The 19,655-nt window shown below is 42.7% G+C and overlaps 1 protein-coding gene across 1 annotated transcript; it reads right to left on the bottom strand.

The window, feature by feature from the left end:
* Positions 1–632: 632 nt before the first annotated feature.
* WDR82 (WD repeat domain 82) lies at positions 633–19,304 on the bottom strand. Its single transcript, XM_014478903.2, has 9 exons — positions 18,825–19,304; positions 13,493–13,590; positions 10,720–10,786; positions 6,644–6,743; positions 6,107–6,223; positions 5,705–5,860; positions 5,207–5,276; positions 4,500–4,642; positions 633–3,248 (listed from the first exon to the last, which is right to left on the bottom strand). Exons 1-9 carry the CDS (start codon positions 18,983–18,985, stop codon positions 3,219–3,221), a joined length of 942 nt encoding a protein of 313 aa, XP_014334389.2. The 5' UTR covers positions 18,986–19,304; the 3' UTR covers positions 633–3,218.
* Positions 19,305–19,655: the final 351 nt, after the last annotated feature.

Raw genomic sequence — 19,655 nt, 5'->3', positions numbered from 1 at the left:
CAAGGGTTGAAGTTAACAGTGAGGATGAAAGGCAGCTTGAGGTGTACACCAAATACAGTCTTTGAGGATCTCAAGGTTGGCTCAGGCCTGCCTTTTCTGGGTCACTCATTTCTGGCCTACTGCTGCTTATTAGAATGGGGGGTTGAGGGACCCAGACTGCTGTGCACTGGGAGCTTGATATAGGGTTCCTCCCACCAGCCCACAGGCCTTAGTTACCAGAGGCAGTCCCAGCAAGCCCAACAACCTGTCCACAGCATTACAGTGAGTCCCAGTATGAGCCAGGAGGACTGACAGGGGACAACCCACCCCCATGCCCTCCAACTCTAAGAACAAGGCAAACAGTGCTATGAAAACTCAATGGAAGAGGCTGCAGCCGTAAAATTCTGTCTAAGACAGATAACATGGAAAAAATGTTTATATGTTAAGTACAAAAAGGACATAAAATTGTATATACAGTAGAATAACAACTATGTAAACACACCAAAAATCTATATGCACAGAAATGTCTAGAAGAACACTTAACACCAAAAGATTAGCAGTGGTAACATTTGGGTGGTAAACTGATTCTTTTTAAAATTCCCAGATTTTTCTTAATAAGCATTAATTATGACTGCAAGTTACATTTTTTTCTAAAAAAAAAACAAAAAATACCCCATTGGCTGGTGGTTGAGCAGTGCAGTGTCACTGTCACATATAAATCAGTGGCTTTGGCCCTGACTCTGGAGAGCCTGGTGCGCCCCCCATCCCCGGGAGAACTTAAGCACCTCGGCTCCCACTGAAGGTGTCTTAGCAGCCCTGGTGCTCCTCAGGGTCTCTGACTCACAGACACTCCTCCCTTAATTCTGCCTTATTTCCACCACCGCATCATCTTCGGTTACTTCCAGCTGCATCTTTCCCTTTCCTTCCCAACTCAGGAGCTGGCTCTGCAGCCACAGGTCCCCATAAACAGAAGCAGTGCAGTGCATATTTTCAAAGGACCTGCTGCCTCTGCTTCGGACACACAGGATCTCAATACAAATCATTTTCCTGCGGACAGACAAGTCATGCATGGTGGCTGCTCTGGGTACAGATACGTCACTTACGCAGGCCTTCTTGTTAACCTACAGTTCCAAGTACTCTCTCTGAACAGTTACTCCTACCATGAATTTTCTACCCTGGAAAGCCAGGGTTGGGCAGTTAATAGTTCAGATCACTTGGTTTCTAAAAGTCTCTCCACTCTGAGAATGCAGAGCTTTATAGTGTGGCACTGCAGAAACTGTAGATTTCAGTCTATGTCTGGCAAAGATGTATGCCCCTTGCCCTTAAATTTGAGGAACAAACCAAAAAGTAACTGCTAAAAAAGCAAAAGAAAACAAAACAGTAACTGCTAGCAATTCACAGCCTATTCCTGCTGTTGAATGGCGAGAGTAATGGCTTGCTTTCCCCACCAGTGGGTAGGTACTCTGGGGCAAGTCAAACATAACCTTGTTGGGCCTGTTTCTGGGTCTGCAGGGAATGTGTTACTCGCTTATATGTTTGAGAACTTGGTGAAATAATATGCCACTTGTCCTGCTCTAAGAAGGCCATGCAGGGGAAAAGGTAATGAGCTATCTACAGCTCATCTCAACCCCGATCAGGAAGCCTCCCCAAGACAAGACAAGGAAAAGCAGCAAGAAAGCAGACATACCAGGTAAACAGGAGTGACCTGTAATTGGCAAAGAAGCCTCAGACAAGCTGAAAATGCTCTGGTTCCAGCATCCTGTCCCCAAATGCTAGAAGCCAGACACAAAAGGCATGCAAAAGTGACTGTCACACACATACAGGCGGAGACAGAGCATCACTGGGCAAAAAAGGGGCGAATACTGCAGAGAAGGCCCCAAAGTGCGACTTGAGGAACACAAGGCAGTCATTCCAAGACCCTCACTTAGCTGCCATGGGGACAGCAAACACTCAAAAGCTTTGCTTTTGTTTAGTCTCCCGAAGGGAAAAAAGTTAATAGGGAAGACTCACTAACACTTGTGGCAAACACTATTAGCAAGGATGCAGTCTTTCTCTGGAGGCATGGGACTTCATCTCCTTCAGCTGAACTCTTTGATACTTTTAAAATATATATATATATATATATGTGCATACATATATATATATGTATATATGTATGCACACACACGATATATTTAAATGAAGGTGTACACACACTGTGCTAAAATACAAACAACAGAATCCCAAGTCATATATAAAAAGGCTAAATATAACACAGGCCTAGGCCAGCCCCGTGTTGGGAGCTGGGCAAGGGGTAGGATCATCTGGAGACTATGTACACAACTTGTGGTGGGCAGGGAAGGCATCAATGTAAACAGCTCGGACTCACTCCACAATACTGGCCCACAGGAACGCGTGATGGAGCTCATGCACAAAAATAGACGCCCACCTTGCTTTCATACACAATCAAACTTGGCAGGCACCCAGAAGGACCGAGGGTTTGTGTTGATGACAGGGGACCACACCAAGCTGCTGCTAGACCTCCCAGCCCCAGGAATTCACCTGCTCCCACTCCTCCCTCCCTTTCAGGTTTGACCCTTTGCCTACCCAGAGCCTGAGGCATGGTCAGGTCACCCACCTTCACATGACTAACTGGCAAGACTTCCTGGAAAGCAAGGTCCTTCTGTATCTGTCCCTTTCTGACCCTAAAATACATGGAGACTTACTTCTGTAAATGTTTGGCACCTAAGTAATGCAACAGTTGTGGACAATGCCACAATAACACAGGGAGACCCAGTAACAAGACATGCAGGGTGAGGGCAAGGGGCACTAAACTGCCCTAGCATCTCAAAATCAGAACTGTGGCTTCCCATGCATTTATGGGGGTGGGAGAAGGGATGTGCAGAAATAACAACTTCACCGACTCCTCAGCAGCAAATACATTCAAAACTGAAGGCGTCTCGAGGGCCCACTATACCCTCATCACAAGTCTGGTCACTCCTCTGGAGGAGCTCGGTGCAGTGACAGCTGGAAAGTCTGAGTCCCGATTGAGTCGGCCACACCAAGAGTCCTTTTGAAGAAGTTCGGCAAAGTAACTTTTTTCTTTTGAGCAGATGTACAGCACATTCTTGGGAAGGCCATGTGGAAGGATGCTCTCCAGCCCAGTCAAATGATCCAATCCCACTATTATCTTAGTCCCCTCTGAGTTTTTTCCTACTTGCCACCCTCGCTGTACAGAAAACAGCCAAGCACCATGCAGGTCAGTCATCAATGGTGGGCAACCAGAAGGCCTGGATGAAAGAAGAACATGAGTCAACTCTAAGAAACCAAGGTTCTCTCCTCAATGCTGAAGGATTTTCTTACCCCTCCCCCACCATCAAGGAGCCCAACCCTAAAGTTGAAGCAGTTATGGCTCCCTCCTGACCAACTGACTGGCAATCTATAAACAGAGAAACACTCCCCAATCTATGTGAAAGTAAACTAGTTCTTTTTCACTCCAACACTAAGTTCCATCACAGAGGTCCAGTGTTTAAAAAAAAAGAAGTACTCTCTGGGAGGTGGGTGTCTGGCTTCACTGTTAACCTACAAGTGACCTCAGGCAGGCCCTCTCATTCAGGAGCTATAAATAACAAAAGAGGTTGGACTGGATGTCTCTGCTACATTTTTTGGGGGACAGTTTTCTTAGTTAAAAAGAAAAAGAGATGGAGCAATGTATTCTGAGTAGGCTAGTAATAAAATGCCTCATACCAATACCTAGACAGGTTTGCTGCTGCTGCTGCTAAGTCGCTTCAGTCGTGTCCGACTCTGTGCGACCCCATAGACGGCAGCCCACCAGGCTCCCCCGTCCCTGGGATTCTCCAGGCAAGAACACTGGAGTGGGTTGCCATTTCCTTCTCCAATGCATGAAGGTGAAAAGAGAAAGTGAAGTCGCTCAGTCGTGTCTGACTCTTAGGGACCCCATGGACTGCAGTCTACCAGGCTCCTCCATCCATGGGATTTTCCAGGCAAGAGTACTGGAGTGGGGTGCCATTGCCTTCTCCAGACAGGTTTAGGAGATGCCAAGAGGAAATAGGAGGTTGAGATTCACTGCTACTTTGTTTTGCTCATGTTGTCCAGGAGGAGACAGGGGCCTGGAGAAAATTCTAAGTGGTGAGCTGTGATTAAGAATTTCTGATGAACTCAGCATAATCTGAGAGGAATGGAAAAACTGAAGTTTGTAGCCACAAAAGGCTGGGTCAAAGAGTTTTAAGAAACCAAAAGTTAGCTTCAGGTAGTCTGGACATAAAACCAGGAGCCAGAGCTGACCTAAGATCTCCCAGGACCTCAGAGGTGATCCCAGATCATGGAAAGAAAAGTAAAAGTGCAAGGCCAGCCCAATCACAGATCAGATAACAGAGGCGAAACAGGGAGGCCACCAGCTGAGAAACATGAACGTGGCTGCTTGTAACTGTGCCTACTTAAAACTCACTGTGCTCACAGAAGGACCCCACCCCAAATGAAGAGGGCCCCTACGCGGAGGACATCTCCCGCTGTTCACATACCATGTTAGAACAAGCGCTGGCAAAGGTCATGAACTTGGGGTTGAACTGCAAACAGGTAATGGGGCCTGTGTGTTTGCCATCCAATACAGCTACTTTTATACCACTCTCTCCATTCCAGACATGGATCTTGCCATCCTCCGAACCTGAAGAGAAAAGATCAAGGCATGTAACAACAGCTCAAGGCATACTACAAAGACAAGCGGCAAACAGACACGGACTGACATCTTGAAAGCGGCCAACCTTCAGGACCCAGCCATCAGCAGAAATGGAGGAGGAGTAAAGACAGTGAAGAAAAGACACTTTAGGAACTGATCTAGACTCTATTCTCAGGCAAGCCATTTCCCCTCTAACTACAGTTTTCTCATTTAAAAAGGGGGCTAAATACGATCACCCTACAAACATCTACACTAAGGTGACTCAACGCAAGGTTACAACAGGAAGTTGCTACTATCAGCAAGACAGTGCTTGCAGGACTTAACTCTATGCTGGTCCAGGAGAAGACCATCATTAACGCCCATCCCCAGTAAAGACATGCAAAGCCAGGACAGTTTAAAGACACAATATCTTTGACATAATGTGCTACACAGAAATCTGGAAATTTCTATCAAGAGGATAATAAATGGTTTCTTAATTAGTTATAACCAGCAAAAATAACATAATGCACAGTATCAGAGAAATAACCCCCAAAGGGGATAAAGGAAGCTTACCAATCATAATAAACTGGGAGTCTGGAGTAAACGAGGCCTCCAATGTGACAGCCTTGCTATTAGCATAACCCTAAAAAATAAAAGCAAAACAATACTCGTTACAGTGCCATTAACAAAAAATAATTGCCTACAAACACTGACTCCACATACACCTTCTCAATGCACAGTGCTACCAAGGTTCCAGACTTGGCTACCACCCTTTACAATTAATTCACTCCCAACTGCATGTTCAAGGGAGCTAGAAAATGTTTATGGTCAGGAATTATTATATATCTAAACACCAAACTTGAGCCACTGAGTGAGAAGTAAATGTCTCAGAATCCAAGAGAACTAATGTCATGTGCAGGAAGAAAATGCCAGTCCATGCCTTTAACCAAGGACAACTGCTGGTCTCCATCAACTAGCTAACATAATTCTCAGAAGGGATGACCATAGAAAAAAGGTAAGAACATTGGGAGGGGGAAAAAAAAAAAAAGAGCTCAAAAGTTGTCAGCTCACCCCAAATGTATGCATCACAACTCCCTTGAATGCATCGATCAGACGGATGAAGCTGCCATTGGTGGAAATGAGGATGAGCTTGCCATCGTTGCTGAACTTAAGTCCTGTCCACTCACAAGTCCGATCATACTGCATCTTAAATGTTGCAAATGGCCCCTGCAAAAAAAAAAGACAGCAGCCTCAGGCCCAAGGCACATCAATCATTCTTTCTGCCAGAGCCAAATCTCATTCTATCCCTTTAGATTCCTTTGGGACTAGGGAAAGCAGAGGATTACGTACTGCTCTGATGCTTTCCAAGATCTACCACATACCTCCTCTAGTGTAGAAAAAGGCTCTTCAACGTCCATCTCACCCTTCAAAACTTCCATAGTATCAAGACAGTTCAAAGATTCAAAGATTTACCTTATCAAAAGAGCGAAGATCATAAAGTTTGACCATTTCAGAATTGACACCTGCGGCAAAAATTAATCCTTCTGGATCAAAAGAACAAACTGGCTTGCCCTGTAGATGCATGAGACCCTAAGAAAAAAGAAAATTTTTTAAAAAGTTAATGAACCCAGGATCCTACAAAAACAAACATAAAACTAACTAAAATGAAGTTTTAAAAAAATAGGTCTCCATGCAATTCATTTCAGATCAACTCTAACTGTACAATTTTACAGACCCTGAATTCAAATAAAAATCTAATATCTATAGTTCAGAGTCTCCAGGAAAACTGCCTTTAAAACACTAAGGCATGGATCATAATAAATATGCACTGGATTAAGGTATTAACTCAATTATCAGTCACCTACCAGGAAAACAAAAGATTTTCTCCAAAATTTAAAGACTCTGGGATTCCAGAAAGAAAACACTGCTTTCCCCTTTCCTTGAGAGGGAGCACTGATAATAGAGCTTACCACAGAAAACACTTAAAGTGTAACTGTGAGGCAACATTACCTGGCAGTTAGGAGAGCGGAGATCCCAGAGCCGAATAGTCTTATCAAGAGACCCAGAAATGAAAGTGTCATCCACAGGTGACATGGACAAAGCCACCACCCTGCAATGCATCAAGATAAATAGTAGTTGAAGCAAAATATCTGCAATAATTGTATATGAACTCTAAACCACTTGGCCTGCCTCCCTATATACATGTTCTCCTAAGAATGTTATTTTAAGAAACAGGCATACACAAGCAATCTGGAATAATCAAAGGCAATTAGTATAATTTAAAAAGCAACTTAAAAGCTACAACATAAAAATATACGATTCCAAATCAAATCAAATCATGAGACACCATTTCATACCCACTAGCAAAGCAAAAATTAAAGAGAAATAACAAGTGTGGGTGAGGATGTGGACAAATTGGAATCCTGATACACTGCTGGTAAGAATGTAAAATGGTACAGTTGCTTTGAAAAAGTTCTACACTTTCTCAAAAAGGTAAACATTCCGTTGCTAGGTATACACCCAAGAAACAGGAAAACATGTCAAAAAGAAAAATCCCCATGCGTCTGTGTTCATAATAGCATAATTCATGACTACTAAAAAGTAGAAACAACTCAAATGTCCATCACCTAATAAATGGATAAACAAAATGTGTTATCACCACATAGGAATATTACTTGGTAATAAAAAGAAATGAAATCACTTATTCATATTAAACATGCATGAAAGTTAAAGAGGTTAGATAGAAAGTAGATTAGTTGCTGCCAGGGGCTAGGAAGACGGGAAATGGGGAGTGTTAATGGATACAGGGTTTCTATTTGGGGTGATGAATATGTTCTGGAATTATATAGTGATGATGGTTGCCCAACTCTGTGAATATATTAAAAACCACTGAATTGTACACTTTAAAAGGATGAATTAATGGTATTGAACTATATCTCAATTTATTAATAAAAAAATTCCTTAACTAGAGGTTTGTGGGTCCAATAAGTCTGACAATCTATGTTTCTAACACGTTCCTAGGTGATGGTGAGGTTGATAGTTTGAGCGCCATACCTACGGAAAGCCACAGGCCTGTGCTAACAGCCTATGCTATGTTTCTAATATGGGTCCCCTTTTATGGTTATACTGTTAAGATTCACTCACTGAAAAATATTTCTTCCAAGGCCTCATCTGGACTCTCTTTTCCCCTCTGCTCATGTTCTTGCTCTGCCATGCTCTGCACTGAAGATACCCACCATGTCCCCAGCATTTGGGCCCAGCCTATGGAGAAGGACAGCATGTGACTCTGCTTTACCTGCCTCTTGGAGCATGCCAGAGCCCTAACCAGGGGGGTTCTTGAGGAAGCCCTTGTGAAAATGGACACTCAGATGGTGCTTCCTTCTGGGTGTTATGGAAGAGCAGCTCCACATTCTGGCTTGGCTAAAAAACACTTCATAGACAAAAGAGTGGGTGTCATAAGTGAAGATTGCAGAGGAAATGATGGTGGTGTACTGTTTCATTTTGACAAAGAAAAATCTGAAGTTAAAAAATAAGGTGATTAAGTCACACAACTCATTTGTGAGTGGATTTTTTAACTGTAGAAATAGAGGAAGTTCAAATTTTAGATGACACTGAAAGGGGTTCAGGAGGTTTTGGTTCCATGAGAAAGAATTAAAATGTGTGCCATGAACAGAAAATGAGAAAATGTACTTTCCCCGCCACCCACCCCACTCCAAATCTTCCAGCATAACTAAATTAACATTTGCACTAGATCATCAACTTAAAAATTTTAAAGATACTATAAGCCAAAATTTCCTGGGAATGCTGAGGTGGTAATAAAACAGAGTGAGGAGATTGCATATGGACATGTAATTTTATGTCAGAAGTTCAGAGGAAGTCTACCTTGGCATATGGCTCTGTTAAGAAGCACAGGGAATGCAAGGAGGAACAAGATTTCCACTCTAAGAAAGCTTAACTGTCTAGCCCAGACAATTCCAAGAGAGGGTCAGAGAAGGCTTTCCGGAAGCAGCTACACCTGTGTTGAATAGGGTTTCAATGGGAGTGGTCTTTCTGGAAGATGCCAGATAGGAGAAGGCATGAAGCAGTTCAGGAAGCAGCGCAAGAGTTCACCTCAACAACACTGGGAAAATGGGTCAGACAGAAAAGAACCTGACTCCAAGGTTTTTTGATGGAGGCTATGAAGTGGTCAGAACTGTAAAAAAAAAAAAAGAAGAAAAGAAAAGAAAAACTAGAGTGCAGAAGCAGGATAGTGAGTGGTGGGGAGATTAGGATTTGACAGTAATTTACCTGAGCAAGGACAGAAGCAAAGGAGTAAGTATGGAGGAAAGTGACACATGAGGTTAAACCTAGGTAGTGTCAACAGGATTTAACAGCTCACTGAATGTGAAGGCAGGGAAAAAGCAGTGAACAGACAACAGAGGCTTTGAGTTGGGAGAACTAGAAGAGACAGATGGAAAAAACATAAGGCAAACAGAGGAACTGGCCCAAGGAATTTAACGAAGGATGGAGTATCAGATCTGTCAGAGACCTACAGAGATGTGTATAAAACTTGTAGGTGTGAAGTCCAGTCTGAAAATCATAGGCTAAAAATACTGATTTGGGAAGCCATCTGAGGTGAATGAAATCAGTGATGGGGGTAGCTGAGAAAATACCAAGAAGAAGAGAAAAAAGCTAGGGTAGAACCTTGCTTACTTCAGAGTTAAAGGAGAAAGAGAGGCCAAGAATATCAAGAACAGAACCAAGATGGAAAGCCAAAGGGGGAAAAAAAAAGCTTTACTGAGAGGCTGAGTGCCAAAGCAAGCCCCAGGCAGTATATTTTACCTGGAGGCAGCAGGGAAAGGGGAGTAAACAGCTTGGCTTGGATGAGAGAATTAAACAGTGAATGAATGTTAGGAGGTAGAGATGGGAATATGCAGATTATTCTTCTATGTCTGACAGTGAAAAGAAGTGGGTGATATTCTCAACCAAAAAATTCAAGGTAAGGAAGTCTGTAGGCAGCAAAGGAGATGGAAGAAAGTAGAGAGGGGTTGTTTTTCTCAAGGAAGAAAAAAACTACTTCTTTCTCAGGGAAAGGTTTCTAAGGAAGAGAGGAATTTAGGTGGAAAAGACAGAAGTTGAAAAGAACTCAGTTTGGATGGCCTTGACTTTCTCACAAAAGAGGCACAAAGTTATCTATTTAGAATCAGGAGGTCAAGAAATTGGGCAAGTGGTAAAATTGGACAGTTTCAAACAACTGCCATCAACTCCCAATTACAGACAATATGTTTGTGAACGTTAATTTAACAAACAAAAACATCTACTAGTCACAAGCCATTCTTTGTCTGAACTACACAGTAACCAACAATTGCCACCTCTTATGTTCAGCAACAAAGAAAACGCCCAGCCCAATCACAAGTGCCACTGTAAACAGGGTGTTCTCCGCCCACCTCTTATCAGGGCTCTGAACCACTCCACGTTGGATTACTGTACATTTGCAAAGAAAGTACCAGTGATTAAAATAGCATCCAAGGGAAATTGTGTTTAACATTCAACCCAAACTTGAAAAACCAGAGGAAAAATACTAGGAGAATTGGGATAAGAGACAAACAACCTGCATTATGAAACTGAATAAGGAAACAAGTTTCTTAACTTTCAAAAAGTAACAAAGAACAATTTATTAATTTTGCATTCTTATGAAGATCTTCATATGGAACATGTTTATGTAGAGGAGGGGCATGCTGAAATGGGGGCCACCTATACAGGAAGCCTCAGACATGTAAACTGTCCTTTCATTAAGGGATGTCTGATATTTGAGATCTCTAAATGCCAAATACAATTTTTACTATATAGGTTTCCACTGAATATCTTTAGTCCACATTTTTCCTATTAATGTTTTAACTGAGGTTTCAGTTTATCCATGAAGTCCTACCCCTGCCTCAACAACCTTGATTAATCTAGAGCTGACTGTTTAGGAAGGGTTAACAAGAGAAGACTTAAGAGATACGCCAGGCAGCAGTGAGAAACTAGCTTCATTTCACTAATAAAATCTCTCCACTCGTTTATTCTCTGGATAACCTATTTACTTTTTTTTAACACCTGTGTCTTACCTTTTGCTATGTCCAGGAAAGTACCTGATATATTTGTTGTCATGCAATGACAGGTAACGAATAGTATCTGAAAGAAGACAAATATCCTATTATTTTTAAATAATAATTTACTTTGCGTTTTCATCTTGAAAAGACAAGGTAAAAGAATTCATTGTTCTCCATTATTCAAGCAAAGTTTGAATGCACAATAGTGAATAACTCCTTTCCACAGCACTAGAGATTTCACGTAACTCAAAAGCAGAGTTCTCAAGCTGAAAGCATATAGAGCTATGTTTAAAAATCATTGTTGTTACCAATCTTTGGCTTCTGCATAGTTACAATGTAAATTATCCTGCAAATATGCCCCACCCCCCAAAAAAAACCTCACAACAGTTTCAGTACCCACAGAATGCAAACCTTAAAGAAAAACATACTGAGCTACTGACGAAACAGGCTCGAAGAACTAAACAACCATACTGAGCTCTGGATCAGGCTGGACTCTGGCATATTTTTCTCCAGTATTCTCCAACAGCATGTCAACCCAACCTTCACCTCATCTGAATGTAAACTGAATACACAATTTACATTAAAATTAAATAAAATGGAAAGAGAAGTAAAGTTCTACTCCTTTTCTAATTAACCAACTATAATGGCCCCTTATACAGAGAAGTGAGTTAGAAAGTGGCCAAAAGAAGAAATGAGAAAATTTAGATTAAAAAGACTGCAAGATATTTAAACATCAGAGTCATAAACTATACCAAGTCCAGTTCACAGCAGTGAGATTTTTACAGGATCAAAGAAGGGAGTCATCAGAGATCTGTGCTTGCAGAAAATAAGAAAAGTACTCTTAAAACCCAAATCATTCCTTCTGAAAAAGTAAAACAAAATACGATGGTGCTGGGAAGGGAATGAAGTTCCATAAAGAATAGAACTGGAAAGTACCATGCTTCTGACAAGACTAGGAATAAGAAACAATTGTTGAAAAATGTAAAAGGCAATAGGGCCAAAATACAGAAAAGGAAAGGACAGAAAGAACATTATGGAGGCAAACAGTATACAGGAACAAAAAGGTTGAAAGCACAAATTCTTTCCACTCGTTTACAGGGGTACTAATATTTAACCTGGGAGAGGGAAAAAGGCACAAAACTAAACAGCTTCCTTGAATACACCTTCAAAGTTCTCAAATGACAACTGTAAAGTATTCCTGACTGTTCTACTGTGAGGAACTCCTCACGGGCCCTGAACAGAAGAGACCCCTTCCCCATTACCTGGTCTCCCATAGGTGGGCAGGGCGTCGCCATCGTCTCCGCCCCACTCGGTAGCCGGCGCACTGTTCCCGGCAAGGCAGTGGCCTGTACAGTTATCTCCTGTACCGGGTGGTATCATAGACCCTCAAACTGTACAAACTACTACCTCAGCCTGGAATCAGGCAAAAGGATACGAAGCGTTGGAGCAACTCCGGATGTGCTCGAAACAGGAAAGGCAACGTCCTCACAGCAGAGGCCTGGCAGCAAAGCTGCAAGTGCTACACATTTGCCTCATCTTGCACCGTATTTGGAGCATTCTCATTTAATCACCCAGAAAAACACCCCAACAGGAGAAACACCATTCATTCAGATGATCACAGAGATATATTTCCTCAAAATCCTGTTTTATATTCTTGTCCAAAAGTATCAATTGCACTGTTTACTTAGAAAACCACTTCTGAAATAAAGGCATGAAAAGTACAAACAATATACTTACTAAAAATCAAGTACAGAATTCTCATTAAAAAAAAAAAAAAAACCAACCAAAAAAACTTCTACTCATCTGCTCTGAGATATGCATAACCAAAATAGCAGTCTAAGCAACCTTTGTTGAATGACATTAGAAAAATCTTACTGCTAAAAATGAAATAATCAATAAGTCAGTGAGATTTAAAAAAAAAACCCAGTCCTAACATGAAAGTGTTATAGCTCAATTCCAAGATGACCTATCAACTGAGAATGACCTATCACAGAGGAAAAGCAGTAAAAACAAAGATCCTTTATTAGAGAAAGAATTCACAAGTTTAAAATTTGAAAAATAACTATTATTCTTCAAAGGCATTAACTTTATTTAAAGAAGAAAGGGAGTCCAGTGGTTAAGACTGGAGTGGCAGTGGTTAAGACTCTGCGCTGCCAATTCAGGGTACACAGGTTTGATTCCTGATGGAGCAACTAAGATCCCACATGTTGTACACATGGTATGGCCAAAAAATTTAAATAAGTAAATAAATGGAAAGGGGGATAAAATTCAGATCAAAAATGTCCCTGGAATCAAAGAAAACTAAGGTCAGTATACTGTCCTTTGTGACACAAACCATCAATAGATTGGACAATACAAAAACTCTTCTAAGGTCTACTAAACTACCATACCTGAAAGTATCTGTGAAAACTTTTCTCAAATCTGTATTATTTTGAACAGGAAGGCAGCACTGTTTAACACTTGCTGTGTGTCAAGTGTTCTTTTCTTTTATTTCTTCTAAAAGTATTCTTTGAAGTTTCAAGAAGCACAAACGGTAAATATAATTCGTAGCTTCCTATTTCCACTCCCCACCCTAAACTAGAAAACTTTCTTACTCAGTTTCAAGTCCTTCAAAAGTACTAATGGCTTGCTTCCAGCATCTCTTCAGTCATAATGATGTTAGCACAGCAAATATCACAGGAAAATTTAAAATAACTATAAACAAACATAAGCGGTCACAAAGATTCCATAAACCTTACCTAACAAAGGTAATCATGACCATTAACTTGCTAAAAAGACGCTTGCTTACCGTCTATTTTGTTAGAGCTGTAAACGACTGTATTTGCTGCATGAGTGTATCTGATGAGATCCACGCCGTATTTCTTACTGTACAGGGTTCTCTTTGGTCTGCCAAGGAAATGGACAGAGAAAGAAAACCATCAAAATCTTCCAAGACCAAAATCTAGTATCTTCATGTAAAGAGAAGCACTTGAATGATGTGGGAAGGGTGAAGATTCTTGGTAAGTCCTAACACCGAAAAGAAACAGAATTTCTTCCAAAAAGGGAGGAAATAAACAGAATCAATCAAGGGCAACAGCCTGAACCAAATGCCAAAGTTAGGAAGTAGAAGTAAATCTGAGGGCTCAAATCGGACTTTACTACAGTGTTCACAAGTAAGCTTTGAGAAGTAGTACATCCATCTGAGAAGAAAGACACATAAAACAATTCATAACTTACAAGAAAGAGGAAAATGGGAATATGTCACACCAGTGAGGCCAGAACTTAAGCCATTCACTTGGAAAGATGCTCTTTCTTCAAGAAGTGATTTATCAAAACTGAAACCAGGTACAAAACTGCCTTTCCTAATATAACCTAGTATTTCCATCCTCTCTATCTTATAGTTCCAAAGCACATACTGAGCCTTTTATAAGACAAACCTAACTCTCTATATCAAAACTAGTCATTAGTTCTTTTCTCTTTACTTAAATGTAAAATCACTTATTTCTAAGCTTCAGGTTATCAGTCTATTTGTTGAAATTCCTTAAACGTTATCTTCTTCTACAGAATCTTAAAGATCAAGCCGAAACTGATCTCATCAAAATATTTTATCAAAAACTTCATAATATTCTACATTTATGTACAGGAGGATTTCATAAATCCTATACTACTGTTTACCAAGAATTTATGGAAAAGAAGTTCACCCTCTCAATGTAAAAACCTCTTGAAACCTAGATGCTAAACAATCAGATGACTCAGGGAGCTTTAAGAAGTCAATCTGCACTTTCAATTTTTCTGACATCAAGGGTTTCCCTACATTAAACCTATTTACAAACAAGATTTCTCACTCCAAATGCACTGAATTTTCCCATTCTCACCGTTTCCCAAAAGATGAGTTAATAAAAAGATCAGTTTAAATGCTACCTTGTCGAGTCCACCATCCTGGGTTCTGCCATGTAGTTACTGTGTTAACCAGTGAATGAGAGTGAGGGAGTGAGTGTGCATATGAACATGTGCTTACTCTCAAGACAGTTGACTGCGTCTACCAATGCAAAGAGAAGCTTACTTACCTCAGTATTGGGCCTACAATAATCAAGACAGAGCCTGAAGAACCAATGTTAAAGGGTATGGTCTAAGGAAAATATTCAGTTTCAATTACATATGGTCTATTTGTCTCAAATATATCAATAATACTAACCTAAGGTTTTGTGCTTAACATAATCTTTTACCTCATATCATTTTCTAGTTTGATAGCTAGATTCTAATGCATCCATTTCAGAGGACTATGCACATTTTTTCACAAATATTATGGTAAGCTTCTTTGCACAAACTATGATTCTGGTGATTAGGTAAGAATCAGATCAGATCAGATCAGTCGCTCAGTCGTGTCCGACTCTTTGCGACCCCATGAATCGCAGCGCGCCAGGCCTCCCTGTCCATCACCAACTCCCGGAGTTCACTGAGACTCACATCCATCAAGTCAGTGATGCCATCCAGCCATCTCATCCTCTGTCGTCCCCTTCTTCTCTTGCCCCCAATCCCTCCCAGCATCAGAGTCTTTTCCAATGAATCAACTCTTCGCATGACGTGGCCAAAGTATTGGAGTTTCAGCTTTAGCATCATTCCTTCCAAAGAAATCCCAGGGCTGATCTCCTTCAGAATGGACTGGTTGGATCTCCTTGCAGTCCAAGGGACTCTCAAGAGTCTTCTCCAACACCACAGTTCAAAAGCATCAGTTCTTCGGTGCTCAGCCTTCTTCACAGTCCAACTCTCACATCCATACATGACCACAGGAAAAACCATAGCCTTGACTAGACGGACCTTTGTTGGCAAAGTAATGTCTCTGCTTTTGAATATGCTATCTAGGTTGGTCATAACTTTCCTTCCAAGAAGTAAGCGTCTTTTAATTTCATGGCTGCAGTCACCATCTGCGGTGATTTTGGAGCCCAGAAAAATAAAGTCTGACACTGTTTCCACTGTTTCCCCATCTACTTCCCATGAAGTGATGGGACCGGATGCCACGGTCTTCGTTTTCTGAATGTTGAGCTTTAAGCCAACTTTTTCACTCTCCACTTTCACTTTCATCAAGAGGCTTTTGAGTTCCTCTTCACTTTCTACCATAAGGGTGGTGTCATCTGCATATCTGAGGTTATTGATATTTCTCCTGGCAATCTTGATTCCAGCTTGTGTTTCTTCCAGTCCAGCATTTCTCATGATGTACTCTGCATATAAGTTAAATAAACAGGGTGACAATATACAGCCTTGACGTACTCCTTTTCCTATTTGCAACCAGTCTGTTGTTCCACGTCCAGTTCTAACTGTTGCTTCCTGACCTGCATACAAATTTCTCAAGAGGCAGATCAGGAGGTCTGGTATTCCCATCTCTTTCAGAATTTTCCACAGTTTATTGTGATCCACACAATCAAAGGCTTTGGCATAGTCAATAAAGCAGAAATAGATGTTTTTCTGGAACTCTCTTGCTTTTTCCATGATCCAGCGGATGTTGGCAATTTGATCTCTGGTTCCTCTGCCTTTTCTAAAACCAGCTTGAACATCAGGAAGTTCACGGTTCACATATTGAACCGTATAAGAATAAACAATATTAAATCCTTCTCTCTAAAATTCACATCATCTACCACAAGTAATATCCTTTGTATGCTTTCATACTAAACAAACAAAAATCATTTGGGACTTCCCTGGCAGCAGTGGGTAAGACCATGCATTTCCAATGCAGGGTTCTAGGGTTTGAACCCTGGTAGGGGAACTAAGATCCTACATGTCTTGTGGTGCACCTCCCCTCTCCCCAAAATCACTCAGTGGATGAACTCCATTATTAAAAAAGTGTCAATGAACAGTAAACAGAGAAAATATTAAGCACGAAGAATTTTGTTTTAGCTATTTTCAAACTCCCAACATTAGTACCACCTAATACAGATACTGTGCTTTCCAAGGAAATCTTACTTTTCTTCCAATGTTGGTTTGACCTACACTAGTGGCAATTTTTTTTCTTCACGTTATCACTTAGGATCATGGACTCCTTGAAGCTAGAGAAGAGATCTGACCAATGTCACATACCTAGTCACAAAGCCAAACTAGAACCCAGTCTATCAGATCACTCTCTTATCACAGATCACCATGAAACAAGGTCACAATTCATATGAGAATATTTTAAAGAATGTGCTGTATACTACTGTGTTAATATTACATCTCTAATTTGGATAACTGTACTCTGGTTACATAAGAAAACGTCCTTATGCTTAGGATATCCGTGTTGAAGTGTTTAGGATAAAGGGGCTTGATACCTCTATATTACTATCTAATGGTTCAGGGGAAAAATGCATATATATATATATATATCTGTATATACATACACACACATATACACACATACATATACGTATGTAAATGTAAACATTTACATAGAGATGACAAAGAAAACAGAGCAAAACATAACTAATTATTGGATCCTGGGAGTTCTTGGAAACAATGGTGTAACTTTTCTGCAAGTTTGTAATTATGCAAAAATGCTACATGAATGAATGAACTGAATTATGTTATAAAATTAATATTTTACTTATAACAAGAAGGACTTCCAGTCAATGTCATTTCTACTAAGGGGTGGAAATTATGCCATATTTGGAGACAAACTTTGAAGAAATGCTTTCACGATTTTCATTTTCTTTGAATGAAGACACACACCTCCATCCTCAAGTTCCAGGGAGAGGTTCTAATCTGTGCACAAGCACTAAGCATTTCAAGCAAGTCAGCTTCAAATTTCTTCTAGCTCCAGGACCCCACAACCTCTATCTCCACCCTAGCTTTATACGTGACTCTAATCCACGTTAATGCAAGTGGCCAGACTTGGACAGAAATGAATACATCACCACTCAGCATTGGTCCAGCTAACAATTCTCTTCCCCTTGGACCACCACTATAGGCCACTCTTCCACACACTGCAGGCAGATCCAAAGCCAGTTACATAATACTTTTTCACAGCCCAAACAGGAAAAATTGGGGAAAACAATAGACCATTACCTCAAATAACCAAATTCAGAAGTGAAGAGACAAGTTCTGAAAGTTTATAGAAGACATCAGTTTAAAGAAAACAGACAGAAGGAACGGCTGGAGAAGGTAAAGAAAAGCCCAAGGATTCAAAAAGGAGCTCACAATTTAGAAGGGACATGGAGAAAGCAAGTCTGGGGCAGAGCTGAGGAAAAAGGGGGGAATTGGCAAAATGCTGTGCTTTTAAGATTCTGCAGAGATACACATGTGTTGGGTCTCCAGAGGACTTGGGACAACCTAGAAATGTCATGATCAGACTTAGAACTGTGGTTAAGTCCTAATGGACTTTAAGGTGTAATTTAAAAAACAAGTACAAGAAGAAACACGAAATTGTTACACGATATTTTCTTTGTTCTATTAGGAGGTTCACATTCAGGTCGGGATGGGACGGCCAGGTTCGTCCGTGTCTGGCAAAAAGGAAAAGTTTCAGATGCTGTTACAAAGTTAACTATAAACGGAGGAACCGGGGCTGAGGGAGTAAGAGAATGATTTGCAACAGAAAGGAAAAGACAAGGGGCCCAAAGAGGCACAACAAATAAATCCTGACAGGTAACAACTGCAACCCACGCGGCCTTCCGGCAGAAACACGGCGGGAAGCTGAGGGGCAGGGGACCGGCGATGGGCCAGGACTGAATCGAGGTCACCGAGCAGAGGGCAGAGGGAGCTGCCTCTGCTGAATGAGGCAGCCGAGCAGCCTCCGCGGTTCTGCAAGGGGGACACAGCCGACGGGCACCGAGGACTAAGCCCGACTAACGGAAAAGCTACCAGCTGGGGCCGCGGTGGGCGGACCCGGCGTTTAAAGGTCAAGGTCAAGGTGGGGTTTGGCCAGAGATGCAAAAGCGGTCTGAAAGGAGACCGAAGGCAGACAAGACAAAAACATGATTATTGTTATCGCCATCGTTATTAAGAAAAAAACGGTCTCCCAGACGGCTTCGGAGGGGACGCGGCCCTGGCAGCAGCGTGTGCAAAACAGGCCGCGGGGCCGGGCCCGGGCAGAGAGCGGGCCGCGGGGCGAGCGCAGGGCCACGACGCGGAGGGCGGGAGGGACTCAGACCCGGGCCCAAGGCCACCGCCGCACTCACTTGCCCTCCTGGCAGTCATAGAGCACGATGGAGTCGTCGTCGCTGCTCGAGATGACCGTCTCGCCGTTGGGGCTGAAGTCGAAGCAGTTGATCTTGTCAGAGTTTTCGCGGAACACCTTGGCGACGCGGAAGCTTCGCAGCACGCTGTCGGTCAGCTTCATGGCGGCGGCTGCCTGAGGCGGCGGCGGCGGTGGCGGCGGCGGCAGCGGCGCAGGGCCGGGGCGGGGCCCGGGGAACGGGCGGGCTGCCGAGGGGCCGACCGGGGCGGGGCGGGCGCCGCGCCGGCGGCGGGCGGGAGAGCGGCCGGCAGTCGGGACGCCTCCTCCTCTTTCTCCTCCTGCTTAAGCAACACTCTTCTGCCCGGACTGTGGGGCCTTGCCGACCGTTCGTCCTCACGGTCGCCTCAGGGCCAATCGGCGCGACGCCGGTTCATTGTGTCCGCCATCTTGGGACAACAGGCAGAAGCCGAGGGCGAGGAACCTCACCGCGGTGCCAGCCGGGAAAAGGGGCGGGGCGGGAACGGCGGCGCGAGGCGAGGAGGCGGGGCGGTGACGTCAGCGCGGGCGGCAGGGAGTGGCGTGGCTGGGTGGCCCCAGGAGGCAATTCCCCGACCTGCTGCGGGGGCGGGAGGAGAGGGGACTCCCACGTCCTTACCCCTTGGATTCCAAGGCCCCGGGTGACCCGGAGCCTCAGGCTTGTGTGCAAGCTCGCCACCGCTAAGAGACTCAGGCGCCCCCTGCAGGATCCCCGGCCGCAGGCCCAGGGACAGCAGGTACTGTGGAGGTGGGCTACGCCCCAGGAGGCCTGTTCTGGGTGTGAGTCATCGCTGGC

Source organism: Bos mutus, chromosome 22, assembly GCF_027580195.1.
Source record: "Bos mutus isolate GX-2022 chromosome 22, NWIPB_WYAK_1.1, whole genome shotgun sequence".
Lineage (NCBI taxonomy): Eukaryota > Metazoa > Chordata > Mammalia > Artiodactyla > Bovidae > Bos > Bos mutus.
The sequence above is the reverse complement of the archived record's forward strand: the minus strand, read 5'-3'. Positions and strand labels throughout refer to the sequence as shown.

Coding starts and splice junctions, on each gene's coding strand:
- WDR82 (XM_014478903.2), bottom strand. CDS start 18,985: ATGAAGCTGACCGACAGCGTGCTGCGAAGCTTCCGCGTCGCCAAGGTG. Junction 6,744..10,719: donor TTTCCTGGACATAGCAAAAG/GTAAGACACAGG, acceptor GATGCATTGCAG/GGTGGTGGCTTTGTCCATGT. Junction 4,643..5,206: donor CTCCCAGTTTATTATGATTG/GTAAGCTTCCTT, acceptor TTTTCTCTTCAG/GTTCGGAGGATGGCAAGATC.